The 21,203-nt window shown below is 37.1% G+C and overlaps 1 protein-coding gene across 1 annotated transcript in view; it reads left to right on the forward strand.

Annotated features, from left to right (window-relative positions):
* Nucleotides 1–5,641, forward strand: part of LOC106095068 (uncharacterized) — a 35,822-nt gene extending 30,181 nt beyond the window's left edge. The window contains exon 3 of the mRNA XM_059365105.1: nucleotides 5,618–5,641. Coding sequence (XP_059221088.1) covers nucleotides 5,618–5,641 — 24 coding nt within the window. The remainder of the gene's footprint in view (nucleotides 1–5,617) is intronic.
* Nucleotides 5,642–21,203: the final 15,562 nt, after the last annotated feature.

Genomic DNA, 21,203 nt, shown 5'->3' on the forward strand with positions numbered 1-21,203 from the left:
TAGCAGCTATATAGAAATATGGTCCGATTTGGACCAAATCCGGCACGGATATTAAGTGGTCTAATAAGTACAAGTCATTGTTCAATTTTGTAGGACAAAATATTGGTTTATTTGGTAGTTATATCTAAATATAGGCCGATCGGAATCATATACGTCGTGGATGTCAAAAAGCCTAACATAAGTTACTGTGTCAAATTTCAGCGAAATCGAATTATAAATGCGCTTTAGAGGGGCAAAACTTTAAATCGAGACATCGGGACCTATCTGGGCCAAATTGAAGAGGGATATCAAGGACCTAACAAAACTCACTGTCCCAAATTTTGGGAAAATCGGACAGTAAATGCGGCTTTTATGGGCGTAAGACCTTAAATCGACAGATCGGTATATATAGCAGCTATATCCAAATCTGGAACGCTCTGGGCCAAATTAACGAAGGAAGTCGAAGGGCCTAACCCAACCCACTGTCCCAAATTTCAGTAAAATCGAATAATAAATGTGGCTTTCATGGGCCTAAGACCGCAAATCGGCGGATCGGTCTATATCGCAGCTATATCCAAATCTGGACCGATCTGGGCCAAATTGAAGTAAGATGTCGAAGGCTCTAAGACAACGCAATGTATCAAATTTCAGCAAAGTCCGATGATAATTTTGGCTTCTATGGGCCTAAGACCCTAAATCGGCGAATCAAGATATAGCCCATCTTCAAACTTAACCTGCTTATGGACAAAAAAAGAATCTATGCAAAGTTTCAGCTCAATATCTCCATTTTCATAGTCGGTAGCTTGATTTCAATGCTACGAAAATAGTATATCGCTTGACAAACAGTTAAACAATATAAGTGCCTTTATCTGAATTCCATATGATATTTATTGGGCTACGAATTAAAGTTTGGATGTAAAGTGTACTCCATTCTTGAAATACTTTATTTCAGCCCGATATTCTCATGATGTCTCATTTAGCGGTGTTTTCGAGGGAGAGGTGGTGCCTTAGATACTTGGCCCTGAAAAAATATCAGCATGGGGCTCTTCTTTCAAATACCATTTATTTAATCCCCATATTGCCATTGGCTAAAGAGGAGTTTACAGGATGAGGCGTCCCCCAAACACATGGCCCTAAAATAGGTTATCAAATTCGTTTTCTAATCTCAAATACCTTTCATTTGAGCCACATATTGGCATGGTTGAAAATTTTTTTCCCTTTGGGGGTGTTTTGGGTAAGGGGTGATGCCCTAATTACATGGTCCTACATTTGGATATCAAATTCGTATTCTACTTCCAAATACCTTTATTTGAGCCCTATATTGCGATGGTTAAAAATTGCTGTTTGTGGGGTATATTGGGAAAGGGGTAGACCCCCAGAAAATTGGTCCCGAAAGTGGGTATCAATTCTTGATCTATCCCCCAATACCTCTCATTTAAGCTCCACTTTGACATGGTCGGAAAATATGGCCGATTTAGGGGTGGCCGATTGGAGTGATCTCCCAAACACTAAGCCCGGGAAAATATATCAGCATTGTGCTCTATTCTCATATAACTATATATCATTTATTTGAACCCCATATTGCCATTGCCCTCAAAATTGGATATCAAATTTGTTTTCTAATCTCATTTAAACTCCTTATTGCAAAAGTCAGTAACTATGTCCGGTTTGGGGTATTGACCCTAAAAACTATAAATATTTAGTTCCACTCTCATCAAGACCGAAATTGTCTTGGTGAGCAAATACGTCCTATTTGGGAGTTGTTATGGTAGTGGGACGTCCCCTAGACAGTTGGTCCCTAATGTTAATGTCAGATACGTGGTCTACTCGCAAATACCTCTTATTTGAGCGTCATGTTCCAATAGTCAGCAAATACTTCCAATTTGGGTGGTATTGTGGGGATGGATGGGGGGGGGGGGGGGGGGGGGGGGGGAGGAGGGGTGTCCCCATAGACACTTTTCCCCGAATATTGATATCAGATTCGTGCTTTACTCCCAAAGACCTTTCATTTGAGCCCCATATTGATATGGTCGTAAATTTGTGCCCTTTGGGGAATGTTTTTGGTGAGAGACGGCCCCCAAACACTTGATCCCATATTTGGATATCAGATTGGTGTTCTACACTCAAATACCTTTTATTTAAGCCCCATATTCCCATGGTCAGTAAATAAGTCCAGTTTGGGGGGTGTTTTGGGGAAGGGGAGGACCACAAATGTGGTCCCACATTTGGATATCAGATTCGTATTCTACTTGCACATACCTTTCATTTGAGTTCCATATTGCCATGGTCGGTAAATATGTCCGATTTAGGGGTGTTTTGGGGCTTGGGGTGGTCCCACTAGCACTTGGTCCGACAATTGGATATCAGATACATTTTCCTATCATAAATACCTTTCATTTGAGTCCCATATTGTCGGGACTGGTCTAAATATAGTTTGGTATATTTAGTATAGTTTGGTATATTTGGTATATTATAGTATATATATGTCATGCCGAAATTTGGATACCAAATTTTTATTTTTAGGGTACTATATGAGAGCACACAAAATTTCGCTTAAATCGCACCACCCATCTCCGAGATCTGGCGTTTCTGAAAATTAGGGTAAGGGGGAGGGTCCGCCCCCTTTCAGTTTAAAAAAAAATGTAGTACACACAAACAAACAAACCTACAAACAAACACAAATTGACTTTTATACCCTCCACCATATGATGGGGGTATACTAATTTCGTCATTCTGTTTGTAACTACTCGAAATATTCGTCTGAGACCCCATAAAGTATATATATTCTTGATCGTCGCGACATTTTATGTCGATCTAGCCATGTCCGTCCGTCCGTCTGTCCGTCCCTCTGTCCGTCCGTCTGTCTGTCGAAAGCACGCTAACTTTCGAGGGAGTAAAGCTAGCTGCATAAATACTTCTTATTAGTGTAGGTCGGTTGGTATTGTCAATGGGCCATATCGGTCCATGTTTTGATATAGCTGCCATATAAACCGATCTTGGGTCTTGACTTCTTGAGCGTCTACAGTGCGCAATTTTTATCCGAATGGAATGAAATTTTACACGACGGATTTTGTTATGACATTCAAAAACTGTACCGAGTACGGTTTAAATCGGTCCATAACCTGATATAGCTGCCATATAAACCGATCTTGGGTCTTGACTTCTTGAGACTCTAGAGTGCGCAATTCTTATCCGATTGGAATGAAATTTTGCACGACGTGTTTTGTTGTGATATTCAACAAATGTGCTGAGTATGGTTGAAATTGGTCCATAACCTGATATAGCTGCCATATAAATCGATCTTGCATCTTGACTTCTTGAGCCTCTAGAGTGCGCAATTCTTATCCGATTGGAATGAAATTTTGGACGACGTGTTTTGTTGTGATATTCAACAAATGTGCCGAGTATGGTTCAAATTGGTCCATAACCTGATATAGCTGCCATATAAACCGGTCTTGGGTCTTGACTTCTTGAGCCTCTAGAGTGTTTTGTTATGATATCCAAAAACTGCGCCAAGTATGGTTCAAATCGGTCCATAACCTGATATAGCTGTCATATAAACCGATCTTGAGTCTTGACTTCTTGAGCCTCTAAAGGGCACAATTCTTATCCGATTTGAATGAATTTTTGCACGAAGTATTTCGTTATGATATCCAACAACTGTGCCAAGCATGGTTCAAATCGGTTCATAACCTGCTGTCATATAAACCGATCTTGGGTCTTGACTTTTTGAGCCTCTAGAGGTCGCAATTTTTATGCGATTTGCCTGAAATTTTTTACGACGGATCCTCTCATGACCATCAACACACGTGTTTATTATGTTCTGAATTGGTCTATAGCCCGATACAGCTCCCATATAAATCGATCTCTCTATTTTTCTTTTTGAGCCTCCAAAGGGCGCAATTCTTATTCGAATTAGCTTACATTTTACACAGGTCTCAAACATATAATTTAATTGGGGTCCAAACCGGACCATATCCTGATATCGCTCTAATAGCAGAGCAAATCTTTTCTTATATAATTTTTTGCCTAAGAAGAGATGCCGGGAAAAGAACTGACAAATGCGCTTCATGGTGGAGGGTTTATAAGATTAGGCCCAGCCGAACTTAGCACGCTTTTACTTGTTATAAATAAGAATGGGGTTGGGAATGGATATTTCCATGTGTTGCAAAAGGGATGGCAAAATGAATATTCCCCCATCCTTCGGTGGTGTTTTTAAAAACTAACATGTAGAAGCATGCTGAGATCGGACTATTTATAGATATAGCTGCCATAGAAACCAATCTGCCGACAAAGGGGCTGAAACCCATAAAAGCTGCGTATATTGCCCGATTTCGGTGAAATTTGAAACAGTTTTTTTAGCCTCTGGCCATCTGACCCAGATATTGTAAATATCGGACGATTTTTAGATATGGCAGTCATATAGACCAATAAGCCGATTTAGGGTCTGACGCCTATAAAAGCTTTACTTATTACCCGATTTCATTGAAATTTAAAATACTGAGTTATTTTAAGCCTTCCGACATCCGCATGAGTATGGTTCAGGTAGGACTATATTTAGATATGGCTGTCATATAGACCGGTCTGACGATTTAGGGTCTTACGTCATAAAAGCTTTATTTATTACCCGACTTCATTGAAATTTGAAATAGTGAGTTGTTTTAAGCCTCCCGATATCCGACCCAAATGTGAATCAGATTAGACTCTGCAGATATAACTGTCTAACAGATCGATCTTCTAATTTGGCTTCTTTTTCCCGTAAAAAGCGGATTTTTGCCTGATTTCGCTGAAAATGTTACTTGTATATATGTTCTCGGGACCTAAATAAAATATGATCGAGACCAGCCCCTATTTAGATATAGCAATCGATATAGCAGTGAAGTTATATTAAAATTGTATGATTATTATGTCCTTGGTGGTGGGCATTCAAAGTCTATAACAGGTTTTTACTTGATTTTAATTTATTTTATTTTATTTTATTTTATTTTATTTTATTTTATTTTATTTTATTTTATTTTATTTTATTTTATTTTATTTTATTTTATTTTATTTTATTTTATTTTATTTTATTTTATTTTATTTTATTTTATTTTATTTTATTTTATTTTATTTTATTTTATTTTATTTTATTTTATTTTATTTTATTTTATTTTATTTTATTTTATTTTATTTTATTTTATTTTATTTTATTTTATTTTATTTTATTTTATTTTATTTTATTTTATTTTATTTTTATTTTATTTTATTTTATTTTATTTTATTTTATTTTATTTTATTATTTATAGTATTTATATGGGTTACTTCACCTTATCTATAGTAATGTCATGTCATGTATAGACATCTATGGACGACCGACGTTAGTTGGCTCTAAGCCCTTACACTTTAATAAATTCTTGATCTTGTCAAAACGTAACACACCTGAAATATTAGACCCAGCCCGAAATATCTTCCAAAAAGTTGAGAAAGGTTTTCTCTTAAATTTGAATTGTTTCTACAAAGCTAAAATGTAAAAGTTGATTTAGTTCATTTTTAAACAGTCACTTCAACTTTAACTTCATTAAAATGCAATGCACAGAACTTTTCAACAATTTCAATTTAAATTTAAGTTTATGCACATAAACATTATGTGCATATGCAGATTGCCAAGGACCAAACAAGCTAAAGGGAAAATTTTCACATTTGTCAGTAAGTAAGTATGCTTGGTATAGAAGTTGTATCTCTGTATAACCAACTTGATCTCTAAAAACTTTGCTAGAATTCTTTCTTATTGCGTTCTCTTAAAAAAAAAAAACAAATTCATAACCCTACTTTTGTTGTTTAACTAAAAAAGAAAATGTACTTTTGTTGGCACATACATGGATTCTCTGTTCTTATTTAAAATCTGTATCTTAAAGATACTCGTGCAAGTTCCTATTTCGTTTTGTTCCCTTTGTGTTTGTTGTTTGCTTAGCAATGCTTGGATACCATTATTAAGCATAGCAAAATTTATGTCATCCTTGTAAGTATTTACAGAAATCTTTTCCTGGTTGCCCTTGTAACTTTTCCCTTTTCTGCTGCTCAGACTATTTATCATATGCAACTCAGTGACCAGTGTCCAGTGTCCACTGGTGTTCAACTTTTGTGTGTTATAAAAAGCATGTTTCTGGGTTCGAAGGGGGTGGGGGATAATGTTGGCTATACATTCATTGGCACATACAAATCCTGGTGAACGTGAATATCTTTTTCTCATTGTACAACATGTGATTGTTACTGCTGCCCCCCACGACATTACTTGGAGATGGTAGTTGTAGCAGTTGCTGTTGTTGTTATTGTTGCCAAATCGTATGCAATTGTTGTAAATAGGAAGTGACCATTGCTAGAATTTATCCTTTCTATGGTGTTCCCTGTTCGTCCTTGGTGTCCATTTGTTTTTTTCCCCCCTCTCTCTTTTTTTGTTGTTGTTGCTGGTGTTGTTATTGTCGGTGGTCATGTCGTTTATGTTATCCTTTTTGAGATTCTATGATTGCTGATGTAAATGCGGATGATGCTGATGATGATGCCGGTCATGGCTGTTGCTGTTTGAATGTAGGCAAACGGCTGTTGTAATTTTGAAACTAATAACATTCATTCTGTTAAAATGAAATATCCCACAGTTAGGAGGCTAAAAATAGCAAGAATTAAAGAGAAGAAAATTATAGGAAAGAATAAAAAGAAGTTGGGGGGAAGAAAACAAAGCAAGTAAAAGCGTGCGAAGTTCGGCCGGGCCGAATCTTGGGAACCCACCGCTATTGATCCTGCTGAAAATTTATACACACTAAATTTAGTTGAAGGGCATAATTTTATTCTACAATACATACCAAACTTCTGTCAAACGAGCAAAAATTTAAGCTTCTAGGAACCGAACAAGGATAATCGAGAGACCGGTTTATATGGGAGCTATATCAGGTTATAGACTGATTTAGGCCGAATTTGGCACAATTGTTAGAAGTCGAAACAGAACACAATGTGCAAAATTTTAGCTAACCCAGACAAAAATTGAGGCTTATAAGGTCTAAATAGTTCAAATTGTGAGAAAGGTTTGCATGGGAGCTATATCAGGTTATAGGCCGATTTAACCCGTACTTGGCACACTTGTTGGAAGTCATAAGAGAATACGACATGTAAAATTTTGAGCCAAATCGGACAAAAATTAAGGTTTTATATGGGAGCCATATCCAAATCTGAATCGATATAGCGATTGGGGATCGTTGGTGATTGCAAATGGGCCATATCGTTTCAGATTTAGATATGCACCCATATAAGCCGATTTTCCTATTTGACTTCTTGAGCCCCTGGAAGCCGCAATTTTCTACCGATTTGGCTGATATTTTGCTTGTGGTGTTCCGTTAGGACTTTCTGTGACTGTGCCAAGTACGGTTTAAATCGGTCTATAGCCTGATATAGTTCCCATATTTTGGCAGAGGCCCGGCCGATCTTAGCATGCTTTTACTTGTTTTATTTTGTATAGACCGATCTACCGCCTAAGAGTCTAAAAGGGTCCATAAAAGCTGCATTTATTACCCGATTCCGCTGAAAGTGTTACTTGTATTTGAGTTCTCGGGACCTGAATAATATATGACCGAGACCATCTCCTTTTTATACCCTCCACCATAAGATGGGGGGTATACTAATTTCGTAATTCTGTTTGTAACTACTCGAAATATTCGTCTGAGACCCCATAAAGTATATATATTCTTGATCGTCGCGACATTTTATGTCGATCTAGCCATGTCCGTCCGTCTGTCCGTCCGTCCGTCTGTCTGTCGAAAGCACGCTTACTTCCGAAGGAGTAAAGCTAGCCGCTTGAGATTTTGCACAAATACTTTTTATTAGTGTAGGTCGGTTGGTATTGTAAATGGGCCATATCGGTAAATGTTTTGATATAGCTGCCATATAAACCGATTTTGGGTCTTGAATTCCTGAGCCTCTAGAGTGCACAATTCTTATCCGATTGGAATGAAATTTGGCACGACGTGTTTTGTTATGATATCCAAGAACTGTGCCAAGTATGGTTCAAATCGGTCTATAACCTGATATAGTTGCCATATAAACCGATCTTGGGTATTGACTTCTTGAGCCTCTAGAGTGCGCAGTTCTTATCCGATAGTAATGAAATTTTGCACGACGTGTTTTGTTATGATATCCAACAACTGTGCCAAGTATGGTTCAAATCGGTTCATAACCTGATATAGCTGTCATATAAACCGATCTTGGGTCTTGACTTATTGAGCCTCTAGAGTGCGCAGTTTTTATCCGATTGGAATGAAATTTTGCTCGACGTGGTTTGTTATGATATCCAACTACTGTGCCAAGTAGCGTTCAAATCGGTTCATAACCTGATATAGCTGCCTTATAAAACGATCTGGGACCTTGACTTCTTGAGCCTTCAGAGGTCGCCATTATTATCCGCTTTGCCTGAAATTTTGTTCGACGGATCCTTTCATGACCATCAACATATTATGGTCTGAATCGGTCTATAGCCCGATACTGCTCCCATTTACATCTATCTCTCTATTTTACTTCTTGAGCCCACAAAAGGGCGCAATTCTTATTCGAATTAGCTTACATTTTACACAGGTCTCAAACATATAATTAAATTGTGGACCAAGCCGGACCATATCTTGATATCGCTCTAATAGCAGAGCAAATCTTTTCTTATATCATTTTTTGCCTAAGAAGAGATGCCGGGAAAAGAACTCGACAAATGCGCTCCATGGTGGAGGGTATATAAGATTCGGCCCGGCCGAACTTAGCACGCTTTTACTTGTTAGATATAACTTTGTATATAGTAGTGGAGTTATAATAAAATAGGATGATTATAATATCCTTGGGGGTGGGTAGCCAAAGTTCGGCACGGCCGAACTTAACACGGTTTTACTTGTTATACCCATCACCGACGGATGGGGGTATATTCATTTTGTCATTCCGTTTGCAACACATCGAAATATCCATTTCCGACCCTATAAAGTATATATATTCTTGATCAGCGTAAAAATCTAAGACGATCTAGACATGTCCGTCCGTCTGTCCGTCTGTCTGTTGAAATCACGCTACAGTCTTCAAAAATAGAGATATTGAGCTGAAATTTTGCACAGATTCTTTTTTTGTCCATAAGCAGGTTAAGTTCGAAGATGGGCTATATCGGACTATATCTTGATATAGCCCCCATATAGACCTATCCGCCGATTTAGGGTCTTAGGCCAATAAAAGCCACATTTATTATCCGATTTTGCTGAAATTTGGGACAGTGAGTTGTGTTAGGCCCTTCGACATTCTCCGTCAATTTGGCTCAGATCGGTTCAGATTTGGATATAGCTGCCATATAGACCGATCCTCCGATTAAGGGTCTTAGGCCCATAAAAGCCACATTTATTATCCGATTTTGCTGAAATTTGGGACATTGAGTTGTGTTAGGGCCTTCGACATTCTCCGTCAATTTGGCTCATATCGGTTCAGATTTGGATATACCTCCCATATAGACCGATCCTCCGATTTAGGGTCATAGGCCCATAAAAAGCTACATTTATTATCCGATTTTGCTGAAATTTGGGACAGTACGTTGTCTTAAGCCCCTCGACATTCTCCGTCAATATGGCTTAGATCGGTTCAGATTGGAGTATAGCTGCCATATAGACCGATCCTCCAATTTAGGGTCTTAGGCCCATAACAGCCACATTTATTATCCAATTTTGCGGAAATTTGGGACAGTGAGTTGTGTTGTCCCCTTCAACATCCTCCGTCAATTTGGCTCAGATCTGCACTGAAATTTGACACACTGACTTATGTTATGCTTTTCGATATTCGTGTCGTATATATTTCAAATCGGTTTATTTTTAGATATAGCTACTAAAATGACCAATATTTTGTTATATACAATTGAACAATGACTTTTACTTATTAGTATTTGGTCCAAATCGGACCATATATTGATATAGCTATATATATATATAGGTATGAGTTTTGCACCGGATTTTGACGAAAGATGGTTTCCATATATATCCGAGGTGGTGGGTATCCAAAGTTCGGCCCGGCCAAACTAAACGCCTTTTTACTTGCTTTCATTTTATTTTATAGATGGGAGTATAATCATATTGTTATTCCATTTGTAACATAATGAAATATCCATTTCCGACCCTACGACCTGTGGACATATTCTAAGATGTTCAAGCCATGTCCGTCCATCTTGTCTGTAACAATTCAAAAATAAAGATATATAGCTATATATACCTATCTTCCGAATAAAGACTTAAAGCCCATAGAGCCTGTATAATTATATCCCGTTTTCGTTGAAGTTTGGCTCAGTTCTCGTCTTAGGACCTTCAACTTTCGTATCGAATATGGTCTAGAGTGGACAAAATCTTGATATAACCCCCATATAGTCCGATCACGCCGAAGTGACAAAGTGAGTTGTTTATAGGACCCTTTGCATCCGTATCGAGTATAGACCTAGAGACCGATCTATATAAGACGGATTTTTACTGCCCGTTTTCGTTGAAATTTGGCACAATGATTTATCTTGTGACCTTCAACATACATAAAACGGAGAAAATCTTGATATAGCCCCCATACTGACCGATCTCTAGATTAAGGGTCTAAGGTCCATATAAGTAGCATTTATTACCCGTTTTCATTGAAATTTGACACAATGAGTTATCTCTGGAATTTCGACATCCATATTGAATATGGTCCAGATTTGACAATAGCTTGTCATAGCCTTCATATAGACCGATCTGCCGATTTAAGGTCTTTCTCCCATGAATTGTTTGTCTATTATCCGATTTTGCTGAAATCTAGTTATGTGAGTTGTATTAGACTTCAACACAACTTTTCCGACTGTGTTGCTGATGAGATCATATTTGCATAAAGCTTTCATATACATCAATCTCCCGATATATGGTATTTCATTCAATAAATTTTGGAATATTGAGCTGCGTTAGACCCTCGACGAATGTGCTAGGTTTGGTTCTATATCTAGCCATATTTCGAATACAGTATATATTTTTAGGGACACTACAAAAAACGACGCCACTCTCTTGACATTTCTCTCAGTAAGGTTTGAAACGACACGAAAGTATAAAATTTTAAGTCAATAGCAAGAGATGAGGATCATTTCTGGGTGAATGGCTTCGTCAATAAGCAAAATATGAGTTATTGGTCAGACAGCAATCCACGCGTACTCCATGAGTCATCATCGCATCCCGAAAAAATTACGGTTGGGAGCGGTTTTGGTCACTGGGCCGTACTTCTTCCGTGATGATCAAGACCGACACGTTACTGTGAATGGGAATCGCTACCGTTCAATGATAATAGAATATTTTTGGCCCCAATTGGATGATATGGACTTGGAGGACATGTGGTTCCAGGACGGAGCCACAAGCCACACAGTGAATGTCACAATCAATTTATTCGAAACCAAGTTTAGAGTGTTATTTTACGAAGTGGTACAGTCGATTGGCCGCCTCAGTGCTGCGATTTGACGCCGTTAGACTATTTTCTGTGGGGCTACGTCAAGTTTATGGTCTATGCAAACAAACCAACGACGATTGATGAACTGCGTACAAATATAGAATGCGAACTTGCAGCAGTATCAGCCGATTTAAGCTCTAAAACCGTCGAAAATTGTGTTCAGCGTCTGGACTTCTACAAGCGTGCCCCGGGTGGCCATGCCAAAGAAATCGAATTCCATACATGAAGGTACTTTCAACGAAACAAAGAATTTCATTGATATCTACAACCGTTTTTGTTTTATTTAAAAACAACAAAAAACAAAAGCGCTGTTATTGTAAAACCCGAAATGTAAATGGTATATTTTAACCGGTATGGACCCTCGCCCTTACCATAATTTTCAGAAACGCCCGATGTCGGAGATGGTTGGTGCGATTTAAGCGAAATATAGTGTGCTCTCTTATAGTAACCTACAAATAAAAATTTGCAATCCAAATTTCGGATAGGGTACCTAGGGGGGACGCCCAACCCCTAAAACCTACCAAGTGTATATATACACCAATCACGAAAATATGGGACTCAAATTAAGGGTATTTATGACTATAAAATATATCTGATATCCAATTGTCTGACCATGTGTTTGGGGGACCACCCCAACCACAAACACCTCTAAATCGGACATATTTACCGACCATGGCAATATGGGACTCAAATGAAAGGTATTTGAGTGTAGAATACGAATCTGATATCCAGATGTGGGGCCAAGTATTTGGGGGACCGCCCATCCCCCAGAACATACCCCAAAAAAGACAAATTTACGTCCATAGGAATATGGGACTCAAATGATAGGTCTTTGGAAGTAAAGCACGTATCTGATATCAATATTCGGGAAAAGTGTCTTTGGGCCACCCCACCCCCATAGCACCACCCAAATAGGAAGTATTTGCTGACCATTGCAATATGAGTCTCAAATATATTTTCAAAGCCAAGTCACTGAGTGTCCACCCCATCCCCCAAAACACCCCCCAAATCCGTCACTATGAAAAATTGGGGCTCAAATGAAAGGTATTTATTTGGGAATAGACCATGAATCTGATACCAGCATTCGGGACCAACTGTCTAGGGTACGTCCCATCACCATAACCATCCCCAAATAGGACGTATTTGCTCACCAAGTCTATTTTGCTCTTCAAGACAGTTGAGCTCGATATTCATAGTTTTTAGGGCCCATACCCCAAACCGGACATATCTGCTGAATCTTGCAATAAGGGGTTTAAATGAATGGTATTTGAGATTAGAAAATGATTTTTCATATCCAATTTTGAGATCAATGCCAATATGGGGTTCAAATAAATGATATATGCATATATGAGAATAGAACACGTTGCTGATATTTTCTCGGGGCTTAATATTTGGGGGACCACTCCACTCGCCAAATCACCCCTAAATCGGGTATATTTACCGACCATGACAATGTGGGGCTTAAATGAAATGTATTGGGGGGTAGAGCAAGATTTGATTCCCACTTTCGGGACCACAAACACCAATTATTTGCTGACCATCGCAATATTGGGCTTAAATAAAGGTAGTTGGTATTCCCCAAAACACCGCCCAAAGGGTACAATGTGTTTGGGGGACGCCACATCCTATAAACTCCCCTTAAACCAATGGCAATATGGGGTTTTAAAAAATGGTTCGGCCCGGCCGAACTTATGGCCTTTTTACTTGTTTCTCATGCATTTAAACTACTTTCGCTTGATATTTGTTTCTTCTACTTTTGAGGTTCTATTTTATCGCACATTACTGCTTCTGGTCAAATGATTTCCTTAAGACCTTCTTGTGTACGTGGTAGTAATGACACGACAGATGTCCTTGTAAGAGGTTTTAACATATGTTCGAGTGTGTGTGTGTGTCAGTGTTTGTAAGCGTGGGTGCGTGAGCGTATAAACGCACAAGCCAGTACAGTAGTCAAAATCATTGTTCAAGTAACATATATATATATATATATATAGATTCACAACTACAAAAACTATACGTGTGTATAATGCTCTATTGTGAAAGCCTTCAACAGACACACACACTCGCATATTCACTTGTGCACTTGTGACAGTACACACATACATTTGTTTGTTTATTGGTATTTAAGTTAGACGTGTTGTTATAAATCCATTGGTTTTCCTTACACTTAGATTCCCTTCCCCCCTTTCTCTCTCTTCCTCTATGCCAAAAATCGTTACCTCTTTCCCCAGCCTTTAACTCTAAAAAGAGCCAAGGCACCCTTTGTAGGGAAATACGAGTAGTAGTAGGATGTTGCCATACATGAATGTTTGTATTTGATGTAAGTGAAAGTATGTTTTATGCACACTCACATAATATTGGTCTTTATGGCGAGTGAAAAAGCTTGAGTGTGTGAGTGTGTGTTTTGAGTTTATGATGGCGGCAACATGAGTAAAGTACGGCATAGAGTCTAATGTCCGCTTCCAAAGCTTTGTCGACTTTGTTTAAGTTTTGTCAACATTTTTTTCCACCATCACCATTTTCTACAGCTTCTTCTTCCTCTTCTCGTACCAAGTGCTTATGTTTGATTTGCTCTCACATTCAAGCTTGTGTAGCGGTAGTTTGTTTTCGAGTTTGAATTGCGTGTAATTGTATATGCTGAATGTCGGTGTGTGTGTGTGTGTGGGTGCGTGCAAGCAGTGTCCAAACCACTTTGTGTTTCATGTCATAACACCAAAAGAAAAAAAAACATACATAAACAACAAGTAAGAGCGTGTTAAGTTCGGCCGGGCCGAATCTTATATACCCTCCACCATTGATCGCATTTGTCGAGTTCTATGCGCGGTATCATTTGTTTACACAAACATAGTCAGATTTGGACCATAAATAAATGTTGAACATTGTAGAAGTCATTGTGTAATATTACAGTTCATTCGGATAAGAATTGAACCTTGTAGGGGCTCAAGAAGCAAATTCGCGAAATTATATGGGAGCTGTATCAAGCTATTGATCGATTCAGACTATATTAGACACGTATGTTGAAGGTCATGAGAGAAACCGTTGTACAAAATTTCAGCCAAATCGGATGAGAATTGCGTCCTCTAGAGGTTCAAGAAGTCAAGGTCCCAGATCGGTTTATTTGGCAGCTATATCAGATTCTATACCGATTACGCACAGTTATTGGAAGTCATAACAAAACACCGCATGCAAAATTTCAGCCAAATCGAATGAGATCTGCGCGCTCTATTAGCTCAAGAAGTCAAGATCCAAGATCGGTTTATATGGCAGCTATATCAAAACATAGACCGATTTAAACCATACTTAGCGTAGTTGTTGGAAGTACTACCAAAACACTACGTGCAAAATTTCAATAAAATCGGATAAGAATTGCGCCTTCTAGAGGCTCAAGAAATCAAGACCCAAGATCGGTTTATATGGCAGCTATATCAAAATATGGCCCATTTACAATTCCAACCGACCTACACTAACACAAAGTATTTGTGCAAAATTTCAAGCGGCTAGCTTTACTCCTTCGAAAGTTTGCGTGCTTTCGACAGACAGACAGACGGACGGACATGGCTAGATCGACTAAAATGACATGATGATCAAGAATATTTACTTTATGGGGTCTTAGAGGCATATTTCGATGTGTTACAAACAGAATGACGAAATTAGTATACCCCCATTATATGGTGGAGGGTATAAAAAGGACTTCACTACAAAATGTTTGTTCTTGACTGCAACTTCATGAACTCTCATTTATACATTTCTTCCGCAAAATTTGTATTTATGTCAAGATCCTGTCATAAAATGTTTATTCTTCTGTTTATTATCCTTAAGTAGGGCTATTTATTCATTTTATTTTATTTTCACGTGCTGGCCCCTATGACTCCATTTTTAGAGAATTCGTATAACATCAGGAATGAAAGGCAATGGTCATACAGATGGTGACGAGAAAAAATATTGCCGTTTTTGAAAAAAAATGTTGAAATTTTTTTTAGAAAGTAAATTTTGAAAAAAAAAAAAAAAATATTTCGAATAGAAGATTATGACTTTATTTTTATAGCCTACACCACTACTGTGGTACAGGGTATTATAACTTAGCGCATTTGTTTCTAACACCCAGAAAGAATAGAGCTACAACCATTGACACGTATACCGATCGACTTCGAATCACTGTCTGATTCAATTTAGTTATGTCCGTCTGTTAGTTTTATTCGATCGTCTTTCAATTTGACACGGGCAACTTTTTTGCCTAGAGTCAAAGCATATTGAAGAATTTGATAGAAATCGGTTCATTTTCAGATATAGCTCCCGTATATATCTATCGCCTTACTATCACTTCTACAGCCCTTGCAACCACATTTATTAGCCGATCTTCTTAAAACTTTTCACTACGCTTTCTTCTACGACTACCACAAAATGTGCTGATTTTGGTCGAAATCTGTTCAGATTTGGATATAAAGGGTGATTTTTTTGAGGTTAGGATTTTCATGCATTAGTATTTGACAGATCACGTGGGATTTCAGACATGGTGTCAAAGAGAAAGATGCTCAGTATGCTTTGACATTTCATCATGAATAGACTTACTAACGAGCAACGCTTGCAAATCATTGAATTTTATTACCAAAATCAGTGTTCGGTTCGAAATGTGTTCATTCGCCGTAACGTTGCGTCCAACAGCATCTTTGAAAAAATACGGTCCAATGATTCCACCAGCGTACAAACCACACCAAACAGTGCATTTTTCGGGATGCATGGGCAGTTCTTGAACGGCTTCTGGTTGCTCTTCACTCCAAATGCGGCAATTTTGCTTATTTACGTAGCCATTCAACCAGAAATGAGCCTCATCGCTGAACAAAATTTGTCAAAATTTGAACACATTTCGAACCGAACACTGATTTTGGTAATAAACTTCAATGATTTGCAAGCGTTGCTCGTTAGTAAGTCTATTCATGATGAAATGTCAAAGCATACTGAGCATCTTTCTCTTTGACACCATGTCTGAAATCCCACGTGATCTGTCAAATACTAATGCATGAAAATCCTAACCTCAAAAAAATCACCCTTTAGCTCTCGTATATGTATTCGTCCGATTTGGACTAACCGATGACCTAACGATGGCCTTATGACACCCGACATTGTTGTTGAATTTCATATTTTTATACCCACCACCATAGGATAGGGGTATATTCATTTAGTCATTCCGTTTGCAACACATTGAAATATCAATTTCCGACCATACAAAGTACATATATTTCGGATCGTCGTAAAATTCTAAGACGATTGAACGATGTCTGTCCGTCCGTCTGTTGTAATCACTCTAGAGCCTTCAAAAATTGAGATATTAAGCTGAAATTTGGCATAGATACGTATTTTCAATGCACGCTAGTTAAGTTCTTGAACGGGCCAAATTGGACCATATTTGGACATATCTGCTATATAGACCGATCTGCCGATAAAAGGTTTAATGCTCATAAATGCTTTATTTTTTATGTGATTTCGCAATGAAATTTAAAATAGTGAGTACCCTTAGGCCTCCCCACATCTGACCCAAATATGGTTCAGATCGGCCATTGATAGTTGCCATATAGACCGATCTGCCGACAAAGGGTCTGAAACCTGATTTTGCTGATATTTGAAACAGTGGGGTATTTTAAGCCTCTTGACATCTGACCTATATTTGGATATGGCTGCCATATTGACCGATCTGCCGATAAAGGGTTTGAAGCCCATAAAAGCTTTACTGCAATTTGAAAAAGTGGGTAGTTTTAGGCCTCCCAACATCGGACCTAAATGTTGTTCAGATCAGTCTATATTTAAATATAGCTGTCATGTAGACCGACCAGCCGATTTCGCTGAAATTTGAAATAGTGAGTTGTTTGAAGCCCATCCGACATCGGACCCAAATGTCCGTGTCATATATGGTTCAGATCGGTTTATATTTGGATATAGCTGCCAAAAAGGCCGAAATTTTTTTTCTACAAAATTGAACAGCGACATATATTTATTAGACTAAGACCTTTGCCAACGCATTTATATACCGATCTTATCAGAGTTTTACACAACGATTTTTTCTATGACTCCCACAACTGAAAGGATTTTTGTCTAAATTCTACATTTCAAATTTGATCAAATTTTAAGATAAATAAAATTTTGAGATAATTTGTTTTTATAAATTTTAACTTCAATGAAATTTTCCAAAAAAAAATAAACAAAATATTTATGAAATTTTGCAAAGAAAAAAAAATTTGCTAATGAAAAATTGGTTGTCGAATTTCTTATGCAAAGAAAATTTTAGGAACTGTTTAAAATTTTCTTGGCAACTCTATTCTGTTCAGTGTACGTTTAATGCCAAGTGTTAAACATATGTCTGTTGTTGTTGTTCCTGCCGATATATTCCTTAAAGCTTTTATGATGTTCTTAGAAAAATTAATGTAGTTGTTTTTGTTGTTGTTCATTTGCTTAGGCGACATTTGAAAAAGTTTAGAAATTTATTTCAGCCAAAAAAAAAAAAAACAATTTTTTTTCTGTATTTGTATGTATGGTCAATGATTTTCAATCTTTTGATTGTGGTTTTTGGAAAATCTAAAGATTTATGCATTTTTCCTTTTTGACGGACCATGATGTGCTTTACTCTCAATGTCTATATTTATTGTCAAACTCAAAAATATTTTGAAGCACTTTAAATTTTTTTCGGCTTTTGCTCATGCCAATTTTGTTTATTCTGCTTTTGATAAGCAATTCTATATTTTTCAGTATGTCAATCATTGTCAAAATATAGTTCTTTTGTTGTGAATGAGGGTTTATTTTTTTGTTCAAATTCTCTCAATTATCGAATCATCGAAAGGCATGTCCACTTGTTATGTGTCATATTTTTGATTGTCTTTGTATGGTGGTCAATAATATTTTGACATGTTCTGGTCGGGTCAATTTAGAACGAGACTTTTCTAGTGGCATATCAAATGAACAAAAAAAGAGATCAAAAGTGAATCCAAATGCGGATCTATGACGATGAGAAGGATTTTTGAGAGGGAATTAGGATATGATTAAAGTTTTTATATTGCATATAGGGAGAATATAATCCATACAGTGAGTGCAAACATTATCAGAAAAAATAAAAAACAAGTAAAAAAGCATTAAGTTCGACCAGGCGGAACTTTTGATACCCACCACCATGGATATATCTATTATCGAAATTTCAGCGAAATCGGGTAATAAATACGCCGTTTATGTGATTAAGCCCTAAATCAGATGATCGATCTATATGACAGCTTTATCTAAATATGGTCCGATCTTAACCATATATGGTGTAACGGCCGCTGTTGACTTAGTTTTTTTTTTTTGCTGGGACATATGTATATGATTGATACATGACTGTGCTACGGGATGTATGGCCATATTCATAAAACTTAAAGCAGCGTTAGAGTGGGCTTATTTGACAGATTTCCTTTATAGAATATTCAAATGAACCTACGATGAAGCTGTTTTAAGTTTGTGAATACTGTGGATAATGTTTACATGGACCTATTTGGCCGTACTGGCTGTCGGTCTATGTATTTTTGTGGATAAGGCACGGATTTAACACCTAATTTTTTTTGTTCGATAGACTTTATGGGACTTGGATTCACAGAAGATGTTACGATCTGCGTTTTGTTTCCTTGGACTTAATTGTTGTCAGGTGGCTAACACTGGCGAGCTACACTGTAAGACGATTGGTACATGGACCCTACGGTCATTATCTACTAATTCTCTTTCACCGGTATTTACTGCCACCCACTGTTTTTAAGTTTGTCCAAGGAGACAGCTTTAACCCATACTTACCTAGTGGTACCGGCAAAATGATAGATTTTTTTTGCTAGACCTTGTTATATTTTATTGTATGAGTGGAAAGGCATTTTGCAATAATGCACAGATCATTAATATGACAATGGGACGGGCAATGGATATTGGCTCTTCATCAATTACAAATAAATAATCTCTTCGGATGTGTTGTACGTCAGATTGGTTTGACTAAGACTCTCACATCGATAGCGACTACGATGGGGCATAAGAGTTACAGAAGACAGGCAATTGTTTTTAATTGTAGGAAGCCTTCTATTTGATAGTGATTTTGGTTTCGAGGCGATACAATTTGCCTACGATTGCATGATGGAGTGTATGATTGCACCAGCTTGGACACCGACTACTTTTCGTCTGGGTTCCTTGACCCAGGGTTGCATTGGAGTATTTGAAGGACTCCAGAGCCTGATAATTGTGGGAATTGTTTGACATTTGAATGTGTTTGTGACCTTTCAAAGTCAATTTCAAGGCCAGGGACCACGATGTTGGATGACAGTAATCTTGGTTAGCAGAGAGAAGAAGTCAAATGATTGTTATAAAATCATTTGTGAAGTGCGGTTGCTAAAGTATTTTAACAACGGTGTGATGCCCTCTGAATTGAATTCCAATTTGATTGTGATTTGAAATTGACTTGTTTGTGTTATAAGTCTTTTTTTTTAAGTGCCTGACACATTAAGAGAGAGGGTTCAGTTTTCTGGCTTGATTTTTGCGCAAAATAACTTCGAACCCTGGCATTTCACCAAGAGAATATATACAGGATCTACTTTCATGTGACCTCGGGATACTGTGGTTCAGTGGACAAATCGGACCAACTAATCGTAGGGATAAGTGCAGGACCATCAGCTCCATCTGCCATATATCCCGAGGGAATTTTAAATTCACCATACTGGTGGATCGTAAAGAAATTAGTGAGTACCAAAACCACTTAGTATAGCAAATGATATCGAATATACCGTGAATGGATTTGACGGAGTATATATAAGAAGAAGAGCTAACAGGAACAATCCTATAAAAATCATTAGAAAAAGTAAAAAAATTTTTAAAAAAAATATACATATACATATATATATATATATATATATATATATATATATATATATTAGCTGTACACATAAATTTGCAAACTAACCTCACTTACGACAAAAGAGAAAACGTGGCTACAATTTGAGTAGAGATCAAAAGTTTAAAAAAATTAATACTTACCAGCCAATTTTACACAAAGTATTACAAAAAAACAAGAGAAAATTTATAAACGTATTAAAAACAGCTTAAAAGGAAAGAATTGAAGAAATCTAAAACAAAAAGGATTAGAAACTAAACCACAGCATAAAATACTGTTGATCAAGTAGACAAGTATTCGAAGCGTAAAGAAAGAAGAAAATTAAAGCAAAAAACATTTTTTTTTAAATTATAGCGTTATGTAGGTAAAAAAAAAAAAAAATAAAAATAATTACAATTACTATAAATGTCGCTAATGTTTAAATTAATGGGCCGGCCGTTTCTAAAAAAAGAAAAAAAGGATTATATGCAAATGTTATAACTAGTACAACTTGTTACAATTTTTTTTTTGATTGCTATTATAATTTTCATATATTATAGTTTTAAGTTCATATATTTAGCCGATAAGACTTTTGCTATAAATTGCTTTCTTTTTTTTATAAAGACACAGAAAAGAAAAATATATATATAATGCCGATACTGACTTGAAAACTAAAAAAAAAAATATGTTTTGTTAACTTCTCAAACAAGGTTGAGTATGTAGTTGTGTCAATAAAAAGGGTTTGATGAAAAATTAAGGGAGATATTTATTAGAAACGAGATGAGGGCCATAAATATCTCATTTGGATGGCCAATTTCTGGACATGTAAGGGGTGGGCTGCCCAAGGAATCAATACCACCTGATTCCTATTCTAGCGTCAAGA

The sequence above is a fragment of the Stomoxys calcitrans genome, chromosome 1, assembly GCF_963082655.1.
Source record: "Stomoxys calcitrans chromosome 1, idStoCalc2.1, whole genome shotgun sequence".
Classification (NCBI taxonomy): Eukaryota; Metazoa; Arthropoda; class Insecta; order Diptera; family Muscidae; genus Stomoxys; species Stomoxys calcitrans.